Source organism: Pan troglodytes, chromosome 6 (genome assembly GCF_028858775.2).
Source record: "Pan troglodytes isolate AG18354 chromosome 6, NHGRI_mPanTro3-v2.0_pri, whole genome shotgun sequence".
In the NCBI taxonomy this organism is placed as follows: domain Eukaryota; kingdom Metazoa; phylum Chordata; class Mammalia; order Primates; family Hominidae; genus Pan; species Pan troglodytes.
This window is the reverse complement of record NC_072404.2, coordinates 163,044,341-163,068,850: the sequence shown is the minus strand read 5'-3', so window position 1 is coordinate 163,068,850 and position 24,510 is coordinate 163,044,341. Positions and strand designations below refer to the sequence as shown.

At 41.2% G+C, this 24,510-nt stretch overlaps 1 protein-coding gene across 1 annotated transcript in view; it reads right to left on the bottom strand.

Annotated features, from left to right (window-relative positions):
• CNTNAP2 (contactin associated protein 2) overlaps positions 1 to 24,510 on the bottom strand; it is a 2,300,337-nt gene that overhangs the window by 505,144 nt on the left and 1,770,683 nt on the right. The window contains exon 14 of the mRNA XM_063815738.1: positions 15,942 to 16,098. Coding sequence (XP_063671808.1) covers positions 15,942 to 16,098 — 157 coding nt within the window. The remainder of the gene's footprint in view (positions 1 to 15,941; positions 16,099 to 24,510) is intronic.

The window sequence follows — 24,510 nt, the reverse complement described above, 5'->3', positions numbered from 1 at the left end:
TGAACACTGTGAAACCCCATCTCTACTAAAAATACAAAAAATTAGCCAGGCGTGGTGGCGGGTGCCTGTAGTCCCAGCTACTTGGGAGGCTGAGGCAGGAGAATGGCATGAACCCAGGGGATGGAGCTTGCAGTGAGCAGAGATTGCGCCACTGCACTCCAGCCTGGGAGACAGAGCAAGACTCCGTCTCAAAAAAAAAAAAAAAAGAAAAAGTAGCCAGACATGGTGGCACATGTGTATAGTCCTGGCAACTCAGGAGGCTGACGTGGGAGGATCATCTGAGCCCAGGGAGGTTGAGGCTGCAGTGAGTTGTGATTGCGCCACTGCACTCTAGCTTGGGTGACAGTGAGACCTGTCTCAAAACAAAAACAAAACCTGACAAACATATTATCTTATGGTTCTGTAGATTAGAATTCAGACCCTGGGTCTGGCTGTATTAAGATCAAGGTGTGTCAGGGCTGTGTTCCTTTCTGGAGCCTCTGTGAGAGTCAATTTCCTTGTCTCTTTCAGCCTCTATAGGATGCCTTTATGTCTTAGTTCATGGATTTCTTCCTCCACCTTCAAAGCCAGCAATATAGCATCTCTCTGAGCCTACTTCTGTCATCACATTTCTTTCTGATCACAGCCGGGAAAGGGTCTTTTCCCACTTTTAAGAAGTCATGTGCTTTGATTGGGCACCCACTGATAGTCCAGGATAATCTCTCCATCTCAAAGTCTGTACCTTGAACTACATCTGCAAAGTCCCTTCTGCCACATGAAGTAGGACCTTCACAGGTTCTGGGAATTAGAATGTGAACATCTTGGGGGCCATTATTCTGCCTAATATAGTAACCTAAGGTAAAGACACAGCATTCCCAGGGCTGACAGGGACAAGCAGGTAAATATCGTCACAGATGGTCATTTCCAAACATCCTGTATTTCTGTCTTTAGAATTTTTCCTCCTGCATAAGGGTAGTTTTTCTGTTTGTTTTTTTCCTCCTCTAGTCCTGATGAAAAAAGGTAGTAATTGATTTCACCTTAATACTGGGCATTAAATTAGCCTAAGACAAGTAGCATGCTTCCAAAAAAATTAATAAAGTCATTATACATCACATTTAGTAATGTAGAATGTACATGTAATATACTTGTATACATGTGACAGTGTCTATGTGAGTATGGACACACATATCAGTACACACCTATTATCTTTTTAAAAACTGACTTGGATGATTTACCTCACTATTGAATATAAAGTAACTTTCCAATTTTTGCTGTATGAACTAAAACCATCTACAAAGGCTAAAGCAGAGATGAGTGTATGTCTATGTGGGTTTATGACTCAATGCAAAAAGAAAGTTTATAAATACATACAAAAAAATGGATTCTCTAAAGTGCTACACATTTGGCTTACATTGCAAATAGATGTTGACTAGCTGCTAAGTGACAGGCATGAATGACTTATAATACACATGAGGTATGGTGCTTGACCTCCTGAAGCTTGTAATTTGAGAGAGAACTCAGATACCCAGGCATCTAATTGCAGATAAGAGAGAAAATAACTTTAAAATAAGTGTAATTTGCTTTGAGACCCTCAGGAAGCAGGCCTTTTGTGCATGGACTTTTGCTAGACATGAGGGGTGTGGGCAAAGGCAGGGAGGTTTCCTTGGGAAGCAGCACTGGCGCTGGTTCTGCAGAAGTAGATGATGTTGAAAACGCAGATATGTGAAGAGTTATTTTAGGTGTAGGTAAAGGACCAGCGATGAGAAAATACAAATATCCTTACAATGGCCCCAGTGTGAGTGAGGTAAAGCAGAGAATGCAAGGTGAGGAGGGACTCCAGAACTGCAGGAGTCTGCACTTTATTCTGGAGATCACAGGGACCTACTGTAGGTGTGAACAGGGGACTAGCAGGGCCCCTTTGAAGAATTAACACTTCCGACAGAGGCTCTTAGTTGCCCCTTAATGCTCATTTTCCTCTTCTTCCTTGGTAACAGAATGCTCATTTTTAGGAAGGCATATTCATGCCCAGTTAAAGGCTACAGAACCCAGCCATCTTTGCTGCTAGTTGTGGTTAACTAAAGTTCCAGCCAATGATACGTAAATGGAAGTGGTATGTAAAGTCATTCTTGGAAGGAAAAGGCATGCTCTCTTTCCTCCCTTTTCTACCTTCTGCCTGGAATGGAAGCATAATGGCTGGAGCTCTAGAAGCCATGTTGGATCCTGAGGAGGATGTCAAATCTGAATAACGCCAGAACAGAGAGCTGGAAGGAGCCTGGACTTCCTTTACATGCATGGGAACTAACTTTCATCTTGTTTAAGCACTCTTGTTTAGTTATTTTTCTGTTATATGCAGCTTAACCTAGCCCTATATCAATGGTTTTCAACCTTGGCTACACATTAGAAACCTCAGGAAATTGCAAAATCAAAGATGGCCAAAAATAATCTCCAGAGACTTTGATTTAATTAGTCTGAGGCAGGGCCTAATGATAAGTAATAGTTTAAGTTTTCCAGGTGATTCTAATGTGAAGCCAGTGATGGCCACAGTTATAGACAGAGTTGTAGGATAAGAGAGTTTTAAGGCTGGAAGTTATTTTGGAAGATTGTTGCAATACCATTGCTTAGATTTAGAACTAGGAGAAAGGCCATGGTCACAGATGGTCAGGTGTCTGTGAAAGGCCCAGGGGAGACAGAATCCATGTATGGAAAATGGTGAACAACTGATAGTACATAAGGCAATGGGGTTTTACACGTGGGAAACTACAAGTGAGTGAGCATCATTAATATCAAGAGGGGATAATGGGAGGAGATGGCTGGCCTGGTAGGGAGGGTGTGAGGGTGAGCTCCAGGTGTCAGGAACTTGAACTTTCAGTGGGACACAGAATAAATAAACAGATAGGTCCACAATTACAACGTGTTTCACAATTGCTGCATCTGCACTTTTCTTTAGATCCCATGACCTCTCTTTTAATTTGATCTTTTTTTTCCATGATTGATTTTTTGGGCAGAATGCATTTTTTTTTTTTCTTCAGAAAACATAACAGCTCCCCCTCTTTTTCAAGCAACTGGAGAGAAATACTAATGGGAAATACACTGTATTTTTTTTTTTCAGAAAAAAAGCTCTTTTGAATCTTAGTTCTGCTTTTCTCAAAATGACTAAATAATCTATTTTAAGTCCATTTAACATTTTGTTGGTAGGCTATATCTATTTCTAGTACCCACAGCACACTCTGAACATTTGACAGGATCACACCTGATTAATCGCTCTCTTTGCTGTCATCAATATTATTTGGGGGCAGTGGCCAAACCGTATTGACACTCTGCTGACAACTTCTCTGGTGCCCAATTACCTTTCTGTCATGATACAATCCATGAGGTGACAGGAGGATTCTATGCTGTGCCAAGTGGGTTGGCACCAAAATGTCCCTGAGACAGTATATAATACATCATTTTTATGCTTCTTTGGGGAACTGGGAGAGACACGACATTTCCCCTTCCCCATTGCCAAAAACAGGTGTTTCACTCACAGGGCTGCAGAAACACAGTGGCTTTCCAGGTAGCTTTGCAATTTGAGCTATCCGGGACCTGCCTGGATGAGCCTCCTGAAGTTTTTTAGTTCATCCCCAAGGTAAATTCCTAACGAAAGAGGGCAGAAGCCCTTGCCTGGGGCTCTTAACCGTGACCCACATATTAAAAAGTAGTTACGCTCCTAAAAGAGTTGAGCTGTTAGACGCTCTAGGAATCTCCGGTTAAGAGGCAACTTCAGCATAGCTCAAATCTGCCAAGTAAACCACAGTGGAGTCAGTATAAGGAATAACGTACACGCGATGGTGTAACCCTTTTGAAAACTGCTCTGGCCATGCTCTAATACTGAAACACATGCTTTGGGGCTAAATAGGACTAAAATTAAGAGTTGCCTTTTTTTTCGTCTTCTTCCCCCCACCCCCCGCCACCCAGATCTCTGGTAAAGCAATATCTTTTTTTTTTTTTTTTTTTAAACAAAGCTTAACTGAATGAAAATGAACAAAGCTTAACTTAATGAAAATGGCCTTCATGAGATCAGGAGGGCATCTCTGTTTATGTATCTAGAAAGGAAATATATTGATAGCTGTCCATTTTAACATTTTATTTTATACACACACACAGACAAGCACATGCACACACATTTATTTGAATATCAACAATCTTTCTGGTCAGTTTAGCAACTGGTGTCATAACTGATACCAGTACTCCTCATAATATCATATTCCTATAATATGCACGAATAAGACCACTGAGTATTGGGATATCAAGTGATTGTTCCCCAGAAGGATTCCAAAAGATTTAAGAGCACAAACATTAGTTCCATAGAACTCAGATCAATGAAAAAACTATTTTGTTTTGCATGTGGTTATAAGGCTAATGCTATGAATGTTCTCAGTTTCACGGCGCCCACTAAGCAGAGGAATTCTCCAGCTTGCAGAAAAATTCCTTCCAATATTGGGGCCAGGAGAGCCAGTAAGATGCTTTGTTTGGTTTTGTTGTTGATGATGTGAAAATTAGTCTTTGATCTGATTTTTCTTAAAATAAGAATTTAGTATTGTTTTATTATGTACTGGGATGCTGGCTAGAATTCTTATTTTTTATTTTAATTTTTAAACTATTTTTAAATACTTAAATTGATCAGGTTAAATGTGTTCACGGCAAAAAATTCAAAGAGCTTATAAGATGTACAATGGGACAAGCCAGGTCCTCCATAAAGTCCTACATCCTTAATCTATTGTGTTATAATTGTTTCTTTTGTAGATTTTCTAGAAATTATATATGCATGTATAAAGGTTATGGATTATACACATTAGAGAAATGCCAGGCTGGGCACAGTGGCTCACAACTGTAATCCCAGTATTTTGGGAGGCCAAGGCAGGCAGATTGCTTGAGCCCAGGAATTCGAGACCAGCCTGGGCAAAATGGCAAGACCCCCATCTCTACAAAAAATACAAAAAATTAGCTAGATGTGGTGGTTTGTGCCTATAGTCCCAGCTGAAGTGGGAGGATCACCTGAGCCTGGGGAGGTCGAGGTTGCAGTGAGCCAAGATCATGTCACTGTATTTCAGCTGGGGCAACACAGTGAGACCCTTCTCAAAAATAATTTTTTTTCTTTCTTTTTTTTTTTTTTGGTTAGATGGAGTTTCGCTCTTGTCACCCAAGCTGGAATGCAGTGATGCGATCTTGGCTCACTGCAACCTCTGCCTCCTGGGTTCAAGTGATTCTCCTGTCTCAGCCTCCCGAGTGGCTGGGATTACAGGTATGTGCCACTATGCCTGACTAATTTTGTATTTTTAGTAGACATAGGGTTTCACCATGTTGGCCAGTCTAGTCTCAAACCCCTGACCTCAGGTGATCTGCCCACCTTGGCCTCCCAAAATGCTGGGATCACAGGCATGAGCCACCATGACCAGCCTAAATAATTTTTTTTTTAAAAAAGAAACACCAGACTCATATTATACCTGCTATTTGTCAACTTGCTTTTTTCACTTTCATCTTGGCCATCTTTCTGTGCAAGTGTTTATGTATCTACTTCATTCCTTGGCCAGCCTTATAACATCATTTTCTGAAACTCTATTCATGGACATTTCTGCTGTCTACAGGTTATTTTTTTTTTTGACTGCTACAAAAAATGGTATATGCCACCTTAGAACATATATTTTTTTTAAGATGGTACATGCCATATGGTGAAGGATTCAGTCAAAGAATGTAGTGTTCAAGTTTTGATGGCAATTCCCAAATAGCCCTCAAAAAAGTAACCTCAGTCATACATTCCTACCCAGTTGTACTAAAGGTTATGTTTCCAGTCCCATTGCCACTGACAGGACAAAGAATGATGCTCAGCTTGCTTGGGTCCCCTGATTCTCACATCATCTCTGGAGACACGCTCTTTTCCTCTCCACTGTAGATAAGAGAAAACTGAGGCACAGGCAGGTCTTACTAACTGGCTGAGTGTTGGAGGAGGAACATAAACGTAGATGGTCTGACTCTATAGCCAGGCTCCTAGCTGCCATCGTGGAGTACCTTCTGTCTCGTATTAAGGTTTCTGTTTTCCAGACTGATGTTAGAAACCTTTTTTAAAACCTATGAAACAGAAATTCTTTTTAATATCCATTGTCCATGTTTCTTTATCTTTCCTTCATTGAACTGCCTGTTGTTGGGCCCTAAAAATCTGAAGCTGTAAAAACCATTTGTGTTTGTTTGTCTAAGGTGGGAGCAGGTGGAATGGAAGCAGTGGTTATAAAGTGATTTCCAGTGTTGTCACTGAGGGTAAAATCTCTATTTCCTGAGAGATCACTTTTGTGGCTTTTCATCTGTGGACATGCCTGGCAAGTACTTCCATATTGCTCCTGAATTTGGGGGCAGGAATTAAAGTGGAATATTCCTTGTGAAGTGATTTTTCTGTTGAATACTGTAAATTTAGCAGGACCTTGTGCCAGCAATATGAGAGATGCTCCTTCCTCCCCCAATAAATCTGGATTTAAACTGGCTTATCCCTGGAAGCTCCTTTTTATCCTTTGGACATGTGTTACATTTTTGTCTTGGCTTCTTCTCACATGAAATCATAGAAGGAGGAGCTTGCTGACTTTACCTTCTCCTCTCTTTATGAGGAGACATCATGAAATAAAACTTGACTGATATTGTCACTGCACACATTGCATTAGACTGTTGTCCTACAGGAGGCGTCCCTGAAGACTGGAACCTTAGCTTGGAGAAATGCACTCAACAAACCCAGGTCCCAGAACAGACCACAGCAATGCTCCCGTTCAGGCCAGGTGATTGACGCACACCTTTGTGGCTTAGGTTGGGAATTTCCTCAAGGGACTTAATGATTGCAATATCAATCAGCTTGAGAAGCAAATGTTCCTCCTGTAGGAACTGAGGTAGGGCTCGGGATGAAGAACTTCTTCTTCCTCTGGGGCCTGGAGGAGGTTTGGCTTGGATCCAAATGCCCAGTCATGCCTGAGGAGCCTCATTAATGAAAGCAGGGTTGAGACCCACTGGAGGCTTCGCTGGGAGCTTGGCAGGGTCTCAGGGGCTGGGCTCCTGCCTGGATTTGAAGAGTGGCTATTTCAGGAAGCAGTTGCAAGTTTCTCTCAGTGTAAAATTTCTGTTAGCTCCAATCCTTGTCAAGTCTTGCTGAAAGCCATAGCTTCGTTTCCACTGCACTGAGGTTGACTAGGGGGCCCTCTCCATCTCTCCATAAGGGCATCAGTGACTGTCACAGGCTGAGACAGCTGCAGCTGGCAGAGTAAGGATCTCAGGAGGGCAGTGTCAGCAGCAGGGTGGCGGCAAGGCATGCAGGCAAGGAGGTCAGAACAGAGGGGCCCAATGAGTTGTTTTTGAATACTGAAGAGGCTGCTCCTGGGGAACCCATGAGCTAACCCTTATCTGTGTGTGCTTGGGTGTAATTGGAATCAATATTTCTTGAGCATTTACTAGTGAAATATGGATGTGCCTTCTCCCTTATGAGTATCCTCTCATTTAAACTCCCTTTCTACCATGTGAGGTAGCTGTGAGTGCCATTTAAATGCTGTGGTTAAGGAAACAGTCATTGACAGCTTTTATAAATTGCTGAAGGTCACTGAACTAGCAAGCAATAGGACTAGGATTTGAAATCAGGTCACATTCAGAAAATAATTTGAATGTATTTGTCATAATGAATACTTTTAATATAAAATTAAAATAAGAGATTTTTAGAAACCAAATCAGGAGCACTACAGAGGTGAATAAAAGTAGACGTTAAAAAGAAATTGTACCACCGTGCTCGTAGCAGCGTTATTCACAGTCACTAAAATGTGGAAATAAAAGTGTCCCTTGGCAAATGAATGAAGAAGCAAAATGTATTCTACCCACACAATGGAATATTATTCCATCTTAAAAAGGGGGAAAATCCTGATACATGCTACAAAATAGGCAAAACTTAAGGACATTATACTAAGTGAAATATGCCAACTGCAAAAAGACAGATACTATATGACTCACTCACATGAAGTTCTTAGAGCAGTCAAAATCACAGAGACAGAAAATAGAACGATGGTGGTGTGAAATTAAATAATTCAAACTTAAAATGGTTGGAACTTTACATTATTTTGAGCCTTGAGAGAAATGTGGTTATGTGGCCTGAGTTATGCCACATGCAGCTGCAACTTCTGCTTCTCTGATTATAGATTAAATCTCTTCCTCATTTCTGTCCTGTAAATGATTAGAAAAGACCAAATGGTTCCAGAAATAAGACCCCTCGAGACCATTACTCCTCCTTATGGAATGTTAAAGCAATCTTCCTTGGAACATAGCAAACTGTAACCAATCAAATGACTGTAACATCTGTGCTGGCCTTATATGGCAAATGTTGCAACCCTGTTAACCTTCTCTGTTTCTGCCTATGTAAGTGAAACCTTAACTTCCCCACTTTGGAAAGCTGACCCCATTCACTTGGAGTTGGTGTTTCCCTGGTGGCTATCCTCAGGCTTTGAGCTGGAATAAACTCTATATTTAATCACATTTTCTGAACTCATTATTTAAGGTTAACTGGCCAGGGGCTAGGAGGAGAGGGAAATGGGGAATTACTGTTCAATGGGTATAGCGTTTCAGTTTTGCTAGATAAAAATGCCTCTGGAGATGGATGATGGTGATGATTGCACAACAAAATGAATGCATTTAATACCATTGAATTGTAAAAGTAAAAATGGTTAAGATAGTTCATTTTATGTGTATTTACCATAATAAAAAATTGGAAAGAAAATGAAATTGTGCTGTATATAGTACACAGGTGAAAAATTTATACAGAACTTACATCTTTGATATGGTTTGGCTGTGTTCCCACCCAAATCTCACCCAGAGGTGTAATAATCCCCACATGGTAAGGGCGGGACCAGGTGGAGATAATTGAATCATGGGGTTGGTATCCCCCATACTGTTCTCCTGGTAGGGACTAAGTCTCATGAGATCTGATGGTTTTATAAATGGGAGTTCTCCTGCACAAGTTCTCTTGCCTGCAGCCATGTAAGACGTGGCTTTACTTTTCCCTCTGCCTTCTGCCATGATTGTGAGGCCTCCCCATCCATGTGGAACTGTGAGTCCAATAAGCTTCTTTCCTTTATAAATTACCCAGTCTCGGGTGTCTCTTCACTAGCAGCATGAGAACAGGCTAATACAGTCTTGGTGTGTAATTCCTAAGGATGAGTCTAAAGCTGCTTGCCCTGAGTTTGAATCTCTGCTCTACTGCTTTTTAACTATATGACCTTGTGGGAGAAATTAATCTCTCTGGAGCATTTCTAAAATAAAGACAAAATATGTAGTACCTTTGGCATAGAGTCAATGAGATGTTTAAATGACACAGTATATGAAACATACATGAACAGTGGCTGACATGTAACTACTATTATTTAAACAACATGATGAATGAGAATGCATATATAAATATTTCACTTTGAGTAAGAGGCAGTCTAAAACTTCATGAAAAAAGTCACTAAGATTCAATCAAATTTCTTATAAACAAGGACAAAAAATTATAACGATTATTTTTAAAAATATTCAGAATTAGGTGTTTGATAGTAAGCTGACCCAACCAAATAAATATGTTTCTGGCTTTGAAATATCGAAGATATTTTTTAGTTAACTCCCCTCAGCTGCTATAAAAGTTGGTCATGGATTATTTTTGGCCCAGGAAGAAAAAGGCTGTTAGACAAGCCAATTCCATTTAGGGTCAGCGAAAGAGAGCACAACGGCTAGTATTTGGCCTTTCTAATGTTGAGGTGGGAACTGCTGACTAATTGTAACACAAAGACTGTGCTAACGGCTTTTCACTTCACTTATTTTCCACCATGTATGTGCCCATCTTGGCCAGGACATAACTATCCAGAAATTCTACAATAAGAGAAGGGTACTCACGCAATGAATGGCAATTCTTTCCCTGATAATTTCATTTTCAAATTGCTAATTTCAGATATGATGATTTAGCTCATTGAGTCAGGCTGCAAGAGACCAGGAATTACCCAGCAGTGGCCACTTAGCTGAGACCAAGACTTGTGTAATTAGAATTCTGGCACTGTAGGTGGGAATATTTACTATTGCTGTGAATAGTAAATCATAAATGTTAAATTACATTCAATCTCAGAAATAACTGCGCAAAACTTCTCCCAGCATAGATAATCAGGCAATTATTGAAATGGTGATCGTACTCACAGGCCATTGCAGCTTCGTTGTGAGACCCAATCATGCTCTGAGCTACAATCTCATTTATCCTGGCTCCATTTTTATGCATTTTACACCAGTAAATAAGAATAAGTATTCTATCTAAGTTTTAGAGTACTTAGAAAAAGAACATATAATGTGGTCTGTGGTTTAAGCTTTAAATTTAAAGCTTACATATAAGCTAGTTAAAAATTACATTCTGAAATCATTAAAAAGATAGATAAAAACAATATTAAAAAAATCTTCCTTGATCCTGATATTGTGGAAGAACACTGGCCTGGGTGTTTGGAGATGTGTGTCTTTGGTCTTCTTTCTACTCCTCATTTCTACTGTAATTTTTCGAAAGTAATTTACATTTTTCAGGGCCCCAATTTATGCATCTGTAATTTAAGACATTTTAAAATAATTTTTAGCTAAGGTTCCATTCAACATTCAAATAATAATAAAAATAATATATCCCACTGTAATTTTAAACATTCATTTATGACAGCAATTTACCAAGATCCTTACATGACTTGGGAAGTACTATACTATCTATCTCTATTTTGCTGATAAGAAAACAAAGATGTGAAATATCCTGACTTAGATCACACAGAAAGGAAGTGGCACGGGTACTTTGTCCTCATTTTGGTCTTAGTTCATCTTAATCCAATGATGCTTTGTGATTCAGATTATTGAAAATAGCTTTCTTAACTGGACAAAGCATCTAAAAGCATGAGATTTAATAGAACCTTTATTTTTACCCTGACATTACAACAAATGTGGTTTAACATATGTGAGTTTCATTTGGATGTATGTGCTAAATTTTTATTTCCCATAATCTCCCAGCCCTTCTCTGTGTTTGGAGAAACAAAAAAACTGAACAGCAATGATCGTGGCAGTGCACTCCAGGTTGCCTGGACAGTGTTCCTCACTTCTCCTAGTTAGAGAGACTACACCCAAAGTCAGCTTCAAGAAGGGGCTCTGGCTTCCTCCCTGTTCTTGGAGGGGCTCTGACTCCCAGACAACACTTGTAAACAGCAGGCACCTATGCCCAGACTGCCTGGTGCCCCATGCATCTGATTTTCCCCTACTGACAAAGTTGCTGTCATTTTTGCTTTGTGAGAAGTGAGAGAAGCAGGGGCCTCCTGGTAACGAATGCCCTTGGTGCATTCAGCGGAATAGCCTGGCTTTCGCACGTCTCCCTGAGGGATGATGGGATTGGAGACCTGTACTTGCTCTTCTGATGATGATCCTTGATTTATAACTTTCTCTAGTAAAGCCTGTTTCATAACATCTGCATGTGGCGTTGTGGAATTAAACTTGAGGCCTACGACACAGCAGGTCAAGAGCATGAAGGGGCCTACTTGCCACGCTCTGTTTTCATTTATTTTCATTTAAGAGTCAATCGGAATCATTAAGAATTGTGATAAGGGCCAGTTGTGGTGGCTCATGCCTGTAATCCTAACACTTTGGGAGGCTGAGGTGGATGGATCACTTGAGGTCAGGAGTTCAAGGCCAGCCTGGTGAAACCCCATCTCTACTAAAAATACAAAAAAAAAAAATTAGCTAGGCATGGTGATGTGTGCCTGTAATCCCAGCTACTTGGGAGGCTGAGCCATGAGACAGGGGGCAGAGGTTGCGGTGAGCCTAGATCACACTAATGTACCTCAGCCTGGTTGACAGAGTGACTCTGTGTCAAAATAAATAAATAAAGAAAATAAATTTTAAAATAATGCAATAGAATTGCAAATAACTATCCCATATAATTTATAGAAGGCTTTTATATTCTATATTCTTAATGATCACAAAAATTTGCCAAGATTTATTTTTATTATACAGATAATAAATTAAATTTCAGAGGTTAAAAGCCTCCCCCAAAAGTGGCAAATCGGGGCCTGGATGTAAGGTCTACCCGCATCAAGCTCAACTCTCTCTTCACTGCCCCTGAGAGCTTTAGAAAGTGTCTCTAGAAGCAACTCCATCCACTCCCAAATATCTAAAGCATCCACATAGGAAGGAGGGCCTTTGCTAGGTGCTGGTGAATTCAAAGACCAAGAAGATTTCTCCAAGAGCATTCTTTCTTGTGCTAAAAAGGGAAGACCATTTTAAGAGCTATTTATTATAAAAAACATTCATGGCTGGGCGCGATGGCTCCAGCCTGTAATCCCAGCACTTTGGGAGGCCGAGGTGGGCAGATCACGAGGTCGGGAGATCGAGATCATCCTGGCTAACACGGTGAAACCCCGTCTCTATTAAAAATACAAAAAATAAGCCAGGCGTGGTGGTGGGCGCCTGTAGTCCCAGCTACTCGAGAGGCTGAGGCAGGAAAATGGTGTGAACCCGGGAGGCAGAGCTTGCAGTGAGCTGAGATCATGCCACTGCACTCCAGCCTGGGAGATAGAGCAAGACTCCGTCTCTTAAAAAAAAAAATTCATTATACTTTTCAGTTTGCTCAAGCTATAGTGCCTTTATTATGAAATATTAGACAAACTTTACAGAAGCAAAGGAGTGGGATGTCTTAGCTGCTGCTAAGCCAGAAGAGAACAAGACACCAGCAGTGACCAAGTCCCTGAGTAACTGTGAAATGTTAGAACTCAGTTGAAGCTTGCCAGAGGAGGAGGTCTGGGAATAAGGGTGGAATGGAATGTCTTCTAATCTGTGATCTGAATTCAGACATGTTCTTTGAAATGGCTTCAGAGGCTAATATATATCTTTAAAAATCTATCTTGTGACTGGGCGCTGTGGCTCACGCCTATAATCCCAGCACTTTGGGAGGCCGAGGCAGATAGATCACTTGATGTCAGGAGTTCAAGACCAGCCTGGCCAACACGGTGAAATTGCAACTCTACTAAAAATACAAAAATTAGCTGGGCATGGTGGTGGGCACCTGTAGTCCCAGCTACTTGGGAGGCTGAAGCAGGAGAATCACTGAGATTGCACCACTGCACTCCAGCCCGGGCAACAGAGCAAGATCTTGTCTCAAAAAAAAAAAAAAAATAATAAAAAAAATAAAGATCTATCTTGGCCAGGCATGGTGGCTCATGGTTGTAATCCTAGCACTGTGGGAGGCTGAGGGTGGATCACTTGAGGTCAGGAGTTCAAGACCAGTCTGGTCAACATGGTGAAACCCCGTCTGTACTAAAAATACAAAAATTAGCTGGGCATGGTGGCAGGTGCCAGCAGAGGCAGGAGAATTGCTTGAACCGGGGAGGCAGAGGTTGCAGTGGGCCGAGGTTGTGCCACTGTACTCCATCCTGGGTGACAGAGTGAGACCCCATCTCAAAAAAAAAATCTATGTTTTCAACCTGTAATTCTACTAATGGTAGCCCTCAGGGTTTAGACACAGATGTCATGCTAGGGCCTTAATGTTTTCAAAACTGTCAACTGCACAGACAGTTCCCCAGCCTGGCCCAGCTCAGTCATGCTTCTTCTCCAAGACCACCATGCAAGGGTGAGTGTCCCAGGGCCCTTGCTTTTCCTTGTCTTTCAAGTTTATGCCTCTTCCTCCAAGACTTTATGGATTCCTTCCTTCACTCCTTCAGTTAGATTGAAAATTTCTTCCATTAGTTTTTTTTTGTTGTTGTTTGTTTGTTTTTTGAGATGGAGTTTCACTCTTGTTACCCAGGCTGGAGTGCAGTGGCGCGATCTGGGATCTTGGCTCACTGCAAGCTCCGCCTCCTGGGTTCAAGCGATTCTCCTGCCTCAGCCTCCTGAGTATCTGCAATTACAGGCACCCACCACCATGCCCGGCTAATTTTTTCTATGTTTAGTAGAGACGGGGTTTCGCCATGTTGGGCAGGCTGGTCTCGAAGTCCTGACCTCAGGTGATCTGCTGGCCTCGGCCTCCCAAAGTGCTGGGATTATAGGCGTGAGCCACTACGCCCCGCCACTTTCATTAGTTTTTGTTGTATCTTGCACACACCTTCCTCAGAACACTGACTGTATTATGTTATCTATTTGTGTGTGCACATGTGTGTTTCCTTCAACTAGTTTTGGAGCTCCTGAGGACAAATACCATGTTCCATTCATCACTGTATCCCTAGAACTTAGCATGATGTCTGATAAAAATGAAGTTCACTTAGGTGTAGGTACTAGATCTTACTCTTTCTGAATCCCTCTTCTCTCCTCTGTGGTGGGACAAGGTGATGGTGGCAGGGCACTCTGGGCTGCCTGGACAATGAACCAGCTGGGGCTCTGTTCCCACTTCTCCTAGTTGGGGAGGCTGAACCCAATGTCAGCTTCCTGAAGAGGTAGGGAATTAATGTTGGATAGACAAATGGATGGGAGAGGGTCTGCCTGGCTTAAGAACACACAACTAGTAATAAAAGGCATCAAGAACAAGAATGTGAGTCAGGACAGGGATTCTTGTTCTTTGCATTTGGTATTTTATCCCCAGTGCCTAGAAGAGTTGCTGACTCATAAGTATTTGATCAATATTTGTTGAATGAATGACTGATTGGATGACTCACTGAATGAATGAATGAACAAATGAATGAATAAAAGGTTAATTTCAAAGACCATGCCCTTTTAACTCCATTCCCAACTTCCAGTCTTTGTATACAGTGTGTGTGTGGGTGTGTGTGTGTGTGTGTGTGTAGATACATCTTTCAAAAAATTATCATGATCTCTTCTTTACAATAATCCATAATTAAAGATTAATGATAGCTATTTACAAGTATTTTACACACATATACACACACATTCTAAGCCATTGAAATAGATAGGCTTTGTAATTTGTTTTATTTACTAGAAGAAATATAACTTTCAGAAAGTAAGCAGACATCCTACCTGAAATTCATATAATGTTACGTTCTCAGAATTTGTTTTTGGTTAACTGGTGGAATGAATTTGTCTTGTAAACTGTCCCTGTAAATAGCATACTACATAGGTGAACTGAAGAAAACCATGGCTGGGCATATGGGGAAATTCATGACCATGACTGGCTATGTGCACAGCTGCCCAGAAGCAGAAATGGAGCCTCTCAACACTTCTAAAAATGTAGAAAGCCGGCACTGGATACGTGTTTCTGCAAAGAATCACACTTAGGTTTATAGTCTTCCACCTAAACTTCTGGGGCCTTTTTCACAAAGAATGGCAGCTGATCTTATCTTTATCTGTTACTGACACAGACCCAGCTATTCACTGCGGGGCAGAACAAAAGCCAGCAAAGGGATGGAAGAAACCCAAAATAGATCTTTCTTGAACTGATTTGTATCAGAGTTATAAACAATTCCAGGTATGAAAGAAAAGTAGACAGGCAAGCACTTACAGAAGACAAGAGCAAAGAATGATTTTTTCTGTTTCTTTGTTTTTTCCCTTCTCTCTCTCTCTCTCCTATTTTTCCAATCCAGATCCCCAATGCAAACATTGCAGGAGGTGGTTGTGCTCACCGCAGGAGGCTGTTGACTGCCTGCACTCATGCACACTGGCTTCCCGCCCCCAGCCATCCCTCTATTGTTACACAGAACATTTTGTAATGCAAATCACTGTCTACAACATGGCTCATTATTTTCCTCTCTGAATAAAATATGAACACATCAATTATGTCTCAGTTTCTAAATGCATACCCTTGTCGCACTGACCTCTTTCTGCTTTTATATTTTTCAGTATGTTCCTGACATTTGTCAGTTGGGTTAGTTCCAGACCTTTCTACCCTATTATCGTATTATTATAGCACTTTTCAAACTTTCTTCTATCACATGAGTTTGACACAAAGGCACACTGGGAGGGTGAGCCTGGCTGTGCTGCCCGCAGGCACTCACCATTGCTTGTAGTCCGCGTCGCAGTTACAGTAGTACTTGGGATCTGTGCAGTTGCGTTCGATGCCGCAGGCACATTTCTGGATTCCAGGCCCAGAGCCTCCCCAGTAGTAGTGCTTCTCGTTGGCTTTGCCAACCCACCAAGTGTAAGGGCTTCCATCTACAAGAAAAGGGAAAGGTATATTTAGAAACAGACCTGGGCTCAGTCATTATACTGCCACACTTACACCCACTTCCCCAGGAATACTCTGATAGTCTGAACATCACTCAACCCTCTTAAAAGTCAATTTATTTCAAACAGACAACCCACAGAGTGGGAGAAAATCTTCACAGTCTATCTATCTGACAAAGGACTAATATCCAGAATCTACAACAAACTCAAATGAATTAACAAGAAAAAACAATCCCATCAAAAAGTGGGCTAAGGCTATGAATAGAAAATCCTCAAAATAAGATATACAAAAGGCCAACAAACATATGAAAAAATGCTCAGCATCCCTAATGATCAGGGAAATGCAAATCAAAACCAAAATGCAATACTACCTTATTCCCACAAGAATGCCCATAATCAAAAAATCAAAAAATAATATATGTTGGTGTGAATGTGGTGAAAGGGGAACACTTCTACACTGCTGGTGGGAATGCGAACTAGTACAACCACTATGGAAAACAGTGTGGAGATTCCTTAAAGAACTAAAAGTAGATCTACCATTTGATCCAGCAGTCCCACAAATGGATATCTACCCAGAGGAAAAGAAGTCATTATACGAAAAAGATACTTGCACACATGTGTTTATAGCAGCACAATTCACCATTGCAAAAATGTGGAAGCAACCTAAATGCCCATCAGTCAATGAATGGATAAATAAACTGTTTCTCATACACACACACACACACACACACACACACACACACACACACACACAAACATATATGATGGAATACTACTCAGCCATAAAAAGAAATGAATTAATGGCAGTTGCAGCAACCTGGATGGGACTGAAGACTATTATTCTAAGTGAAGTAACTCAGGAATGGAAAACCAAATATTGTATATTCTCACTCATAAGTGGGAGCTAAGCTATGAGGATGCAAAGGCAGAAGAATGATACAAGGACTTTGGGGACTCAGGGTGAAAGGGTGGGAAGGGGGTGAGGGATAAAAGATGACAAATTGGATTCAGTGTATACTTCTTGGGTGATGGGTGCACCAAAATCTCATAAATCACCACTAAAGAACTTACTCATGCAACCAAATACTACCTGTTACCCAAAAACCTACAGAAATAAATTTGTTTTTTTAAAAAAAGCTTTTAATTCTATACTTCAAAAGGCTCTTTTAAGCTTAGACAAGTTTTCAAAAGTATATATCACAATTTTACATGTATATAAATATAAATATAAGCATAAAGGTAAATTTATGTCAATAGTAGAAATATTTGATAAAAAATATCAGTGGGAATGTTAAGCTTAAGATTTCTCATGGGAATATGTACCTCTCTCCTTGGAAGACAATTTTACATTCAAACTTCTGCGATTTAGGAGTCTATTTAGTAAACTGGAAGCCAAGTTGGGGTCAGTCCACAATGAAGGTGTATGGGCCATGAACTGCTTCTACACCATACAATTCACTTCGTGACTGGTCATGCTTTTTTTGTGAACTAAGTCATGGAGATCATAGAATATTGGAGCTAAGCACAAACTTTCACTGTTTTTGAGTATGACCTCCTAATTTTATGGGTAAAGAAATTTAGGTCTAGAAGAGTTAAGTAGTTCTTTTAACCACACAGCAGATTAGCCCCCAACTCTCCTTTATCATTTGGCCTAATAGTCACTCATTCATTCATTCATCCAATCATCAAACATCCACTGGGTTCCCACAATGTGCCAAACATTAGAAACAACTCAACAGAATGGAAGAAAAAGATACAGATTGGAGAACAGTTTTATCAGTATTATGAACACAGAGGAGAGTGGGGGAGGCAAACAAGGTCATAAAGGAAGGTTTCCCAGAGGAGGCAAAATAGTTGAGCTGCATCTTGAAGGTCAAGTATGCATTACACATATCAACAAGGACATAAGAGAGGCAAGGCCTCCTAGGCAAACGGAGCAGAATGTAAAAAGACAGAAAGGTAAACTTCTATTTGGAAAATATATATAGGACTATATTCATATGTCGTAGAATTGGGCTGAAGAGATGTGCTGAGAGGAGCAGTAGTAGATAGTAAGAGATAGATGGACAGCAGATGAAGGTCACATTGCAAAATACCTTTGTCCAAGTAAGAAGTTATTTTTCATTGGTTTATCCTTTCTTTTCAATGTTTATCTTCCCCCAATTTAAGACGTTTGAACTTTATCCTGAAAATAATGGGAAACTAGTAAAGGATTTTAAGCAGGGAACTAGCATGATTAAATTTGTGCTTCAAAAGATCAACAGGAAGATGAAAGATAGATTTCTGCAAAATGGAGTCAGGGAGGCTAGATGTGATGCTCTTATGTTAATAGAGAAAAGAAGTAATAAAATAGTAGTAGAAATGGAGAAGAAGAGAAAACACACACACAAAAGGTTCAGGAGCTATAGCTGGCTGGGACTGTTGGGATTTAGGTAGAAGAGAAGATGGGCAGGGAGTGCTGTGGATTAATCCAGGCTTCTGGTTTGTATGAATGGGGATGGTACTATGCTCCATGAAGGTAGGGCACAGGGAAGGAAGATCATCATCAAAAGTCTAGGGAATGTTGAAGAAGAGATAATGGGTTTGCTCACAAAATGTACAAATTGACTGTAGAAGTCTGGTTCTCAGGAGGATTTTCTGAGCTGAAAATATGTTTTAGGAACTATCAGGGCAAACCAGAACATATTGGAAGTGGGAGAAATGCTGCTGGAATCTTTTAGATTACAACATCATTTCAAAAATGGAATGATTTCATAGCTGGCCACAGTGGCAGGCGCCTCTAGTCCCAGTTACTTGGGAGGCTGAGGCAGGAGAATTGCTTGAATGTGGGAGGTGCAAGTTGCAGTGAGCCAAGATTGCACCACTGTACCCTAGCTTGGGAGACAGAGCGAGACTCTGTCTCAAAAACAAAACAAAACAAAACAAACAAAAAACCCACCAAAACCTAAGAATGATTTCACACTGCTATAAAGAATGATCCAAGACTGGGTCTTTAACCATTTATAAAGAAAAGAGGTTTGACTGACTCACAATTTTGTGTGGCTGAGGAGGCCTCAGAAAACTTACAATCATGGCAGATGGAGAAGGGTAAGCAAGGCACGTCTTCTCATGGGGGCAGGAGAGAGAGAAAGCAAGAAGGGGGAAGTGCCAGGCAATTATCAAACAACCAGATCTTGTGAGAACTTCCTCACTATCATGAGAACAGCATGGGGGAATAGCCCTCATGATCCAGTCACCTCCCACCAAGTCCCCCCCCCTTGACACATGGGGTTACAATTCAGATTACAATTCAATATGAGATTTGGGTGGGGACACAGCCAAACCGTATCAGAGATGGAGATGTCCATAGCAGAGTGCAAGAACAAAGGCAGCCAGGGTGGTGGGAGAACAACACAGGAGGATTTCCCAGAGAGCAGAGGGGCCAGCACCATCAGATTTCATAGTGAAGTCTATTAAGATGGGGAGCTAAGAGTTTTCTTTTAATTTGACAGCTGGAAGTTCACTAGAGATTTTGATGAAGGAGTTTCAGGTGAATGGCGGGAAGAAAAGCCTAGACGTGGTAGGCAGTGGAAAGAATGGAAGCAGAGAGCAGGAAGACCCTGACAATGGATGACTCTTTCTTTCTTTCTTTTTTTTTTTTTGAGATGGAGTCTGGCTCTGTCGTGCAGGCTGGAGTGCAGTAGTGCAGTGGCATGATCTCGGCTCACTGTAACCGCTGCCTCCCAGGTTCAAAGGATTCTCCTGCTTCAGCCTCCCAAGTAGCTGGGATTATAGGCATGCACCACCACACCCAGCTAATTTTTGTATTTTTAGTGGAGATAGGGTTTTACCATGTTGGCCAGGCTGGTCTCGAACTCCTGACCTCAGGTGATCCACCTGCCTTGGCCTCTCAAAGTGCTAAGATTACAGGTGGGAGCCAACCCGTCTGACTGGATGACTCTTTCTTATTCTTAATTTGACTTTAGCATATGAGAATGCACTTTATGTTAAATCCACTCTCTTGACAACTTTTAAAGTGTCCAATGTAGCATTAATGATATGGTGTTGTATGGCTGATTTCTAGAACTTACTTTTATTGTTTAACTGAAGCTTTTATGCCCACTGATTGGCAACTGCCTACTTCCCCGTCTTCCCAGCCCCTGGTGACTTCTTTGTTTCTATGATTTGACTACTTTATATTTTATTTATTTTTTTAAGACAGGTTCTCACTCTGTCACCCAGGCTGGAGTGCAGTGGAGCAATCATAACTCTCTGCAGCCTTGACCTCCTGGGCTCAAGCCGTCCTCCTACCTCAGCCTCCTGAGTAGCTGGAACTACAGGCACATGCCACCACACTTGGCTAATTTTTGTAATTTTTGCAGTGAAAGGGTTTTGCCATGTTGCCTAGGCTAGTCTCCAACTTTTGGGCTCAAGTGATTCACCTCCTTCTGCCTCTCGAAGTGCTGGGATGAAAGGCCTGAGTGACCACATTCAGCCGGATTTGACTACTTTAGATAGCTCATATAAGCAGAGTCATATAATATTTGTGTATACATACAATGGAATATTATTCAGACTTAAAAAAGGACATTTTGCAATATGTGACAACATGGATGAACCTTGAGAACATTATGCTAAGAGAACAGAGGTTCCTTGCCAGAAGCTGGGGAATGAGTGGAATCTAACAGAGGTAATGTCAGCCAGTAAGCCAAAATAGCTAGTCAATTAAAATCTCTGGGGCTGGACGTGGTGGCTCACACCTGTAATCCCAGCACTTTGGGAGGCTGAGGTGGGCAGATCACAAGGTCAGGAGTTCAAGATCAGCCTGGCCAAGATGGTGAAACCCCGTCTCTACTAAAACTACAAAAATTAGCCAGGCTCAGTGGCAGGTGCCTGTAATCCCAGCTACTTGGGAGGCTGAGGCAGGAGAATCACTAGAACCTGTGTGGCAGAGGTTGCAGTGGGCCAAGATTACGCCATTGCACTCCAACCTGATAGAGTGAGACTCTGTCTCAAAAAAAAGAAAAAAAAATCTGGGTATATGGGTTAAAATTCCACGATAATAACTCATCCACCCTCTTGGGATGTTAAGTGTACACTTGACTCTATGAGTGCTCAGAAATAAAGGTGAGGAAAATCATAAAGTTACCATGTGAACAGTCACAATATCTAAACAAACAATACAAAAAGTAGGGACCATATTGGAATTATGCAAAAAAATACTGTGGTACTTTCTCAGATATTCCAGTAGTTTTCCTCAAGAATAATTTTGTTAACAGGTGGGCGATTTAAAGTTGAGAATGAACAGGGACTGGAGTCCAGGATGAATGTAATGAATGAGCAAGCCCTCTGAATTTGAAAATGAGTTAGTTATTCAGGTATTCTCTCCCTCTAAACAAATTTCTTGATTTTTCTGTGTGTTGACTCAATTTGGAAGTTATTATTTTCCCTTGGCATGACCATTTTTGGCACCCACATTAAAAAAAGTATATTTGACTTAATCTGGTAAACAGTCAAGAGGGAGAGCTCAGTACCCTGTTCCAAAGGGAGAAACATGCCCGCTTTTTGACATAAAGGTCCACCCTGAAGCTGTGTCTTCTGTCCACCTGTGCCTGGTCCCAGCATGCGGGGGCTGTGTTTGCTTTCTATGTTTAAGTCATTTGCTTCTCCTTTCTTTTTCCATCAGGGTAAGTGGTAAAGCATCCAGCTTCTCTGATGCTTCCCATGGCCAATAATAAATTTTTCTTCTTATGAAGTCTAGAGTTTCAAAAATAAGCGTTGAAAAATCCCATTTATGGAAACCACAGCTTCTCAACCACCGAAAGAAATGTTAAGGTCATTTGGCCCAAAAGCTACACTAGGTCTTGGCTGATTCCATCTCTGGCCATGTTATAGAGAGAGGACAAAGGTAGATGGTTCCATTTTGACCTCATGAAATGCCTTTGAGGCTGGGCAGGCCACAGCCTGACCCTGAAAATATAGAAACATTACCCAAACTGGTTATCATATTCATTTTTTGCATTGCGTTTAAAAAGCTGACCTCATGCTAAATTCTCTCAAAGGAATTTTTGGTTAGTATCACTGTTTTTGGAAACTAGAGGACACTAACACTCTTGGTGGAGGAGAAGAAACAAATCGGGCACCTGTAAAAGTGGAGTTAAAGGTTTGTCTAGCAGATGACTCCTTTGTCCTGCCCATACCTCAAATAACCAATGAAAGATTATATATCTCAGAATCTCTGCCCAATTTATGATTGTTCCTTTGAGTGATCAGTAGAAACAACCTAACACTGTGTTTCATTTTCATTGCAGACAGTAATAATTTGCATGAATCAGAGAGCTGTGTGTGGCTCAGTATTCTTTGTAAAAATTAGGACACTGTCAGTAAAAGGAGAAGATAACAATCAGCTTCACCTTCAGAATGAGACTACGAGGAACATACTGTAGGGGAAAAGAAGAGAGACAGCTGGTTCCCACTGTACCTTCGGAGAGTGCTCAGAAGCCCAGGAAAGGAAGTTTCATTGTTGAATTGTTTGGGCAGTGGTGAAGCCGCCTGTGCAAAATTATGACTGAGACAGTGAAAGAGATCTAACTTAATCGACTCCATCTTGCTTCTAACCTCCTTGCTGTCCTTATTCATTCCTGGGTGTAGGCGGAACTAACTTTGGGAGAAACTTATAGTTTATAGTTTAAAACAAGGATGATAATAGCCCTTTCCCACAGCAGACCTCCTTCTTGCCTGGTGACTAGCTTGCCTTTGTAGGACTAACAGCCACAAGATTAGAAATTATAGTTAAGAGTCATGCAGCTGGAGGCTACAAGATTCTGACCCTCCCTAAACTTCTCCTAAAATCAGTGCTTGAGATATTCTGCAGACCCTGCACTTGATGGGTCAGCTGGCACCACCCAGATCAATAAACTGGCTCATCTGATCTGGTGCCTCCCATCCAGGAACTGACTCTGTGCAAGAAGACAGTTTCGACTCCCTGTGGTTTCATTCCTGACCAATCAGCACTCCTGGCTCACTGGCTTCCCCCCGACCTGCCAAGTTGTCCTTAAAAACTCTGATCCCCAAATGCTTGGGGAGACTGATTTGAGTAATAATAAAACTCTGGTCTCCTGCACAGCTGGCTCTGCGTGAGTTACTCTCTCTATTGCAACTCCCCTGTCTTGATGAATCGACTCTGTCTAGGCAGCGGACAAGGTGAACTCCTTGGGCGGTTACGGTGGGTGTTCCAGTAGAAGCCCTGAGCTGTGCACGGGATCCAGGCTCTGTGCTAATCTCATATGGCAGACCCTCAGCTTACAGTAGAGAGGGACTCTTATTACACACCAGGATGGGACCTAAGGGGATGATCTGAAATATTTCCTCCATGTGCAGGGAGTACAGGTGCAAGGAGGTGGCAAGTTAGTGACCTGGCAAGAGCAGCCTGGTTTCCCAGCTTCTTCTCCCATCCCTCACTCTTTCTCAAGTCACAATACTTTAGTCTTCATATAACGAATGCCCCCAGTGAGGCTGATGCAAAATTGATGTTGTTCTGTTCTTTTTCCTAGGAAAATAAGTTAAAATACAGCACAAAATGCTTAACTCGGCTCTTTCCACATCTACCGCAAAAGAATGCCAATAAGAAAAACGTATTCCAGAGAGAAAGGAAATTGTAGACTTTGTTATTAGCATTGGCTAATTTGGTTAAATCACTGTAACTAAAATAAATTATTAATTTGTTGTGTATTTTATATTCAGCAAGAGGAGAACGGTTCAATTTACTTTGAGCAAAGAATTCCCTTATTCCAGTGCTATGCTAATGAAATGCTACTTTTAGCTTTACAAATCATTATTTACCTGTTAATTGGCTTTGGGGAATAGCAGTTAAAGGCAATAAAAATGGAAAGCCTTTTTAAAATACAAGGGCAAAAAGTGGTGAGGAAAGAAATAACTGAATTATCTATTTCCAAGAGTTCAAGAACTTCTCTAACCTCAGAATATGAAGATTGTAGTTAACTATATTAAGTAGCTGTAGTCACTGCAACAAGGTTAGGTAATGATGAATGGCATTCTAAGTTAACTAGAGCTAAATTATCAAAGTAAGGCATATTGTATTAAAACAGCCAAATATGAATTGAATTAAATATAATCACTATACTGTTTGCACTCACTTCAGATCAAGTTTTATTACGGTGAAGGGTTTATTATGGTTTGGATGATTAAACTGGGAAAGGGAGAAAGAAAATAGGCTAGAAAGGAAAGGAGTTTTCCAAGACTTACTTAAAAAAACCAATAAGCTGGGCGCGGTGGCTCACGCCTGTAGTCCCAACATTTTAGGAGGCCGAGGTGGGCGGATCACCTGAGGTCAGGGGTTCAAAATCAGCCTGGCCAACATGATGAAACCCTGTTTCTACTAAAAATACAAAAATTAGCCGG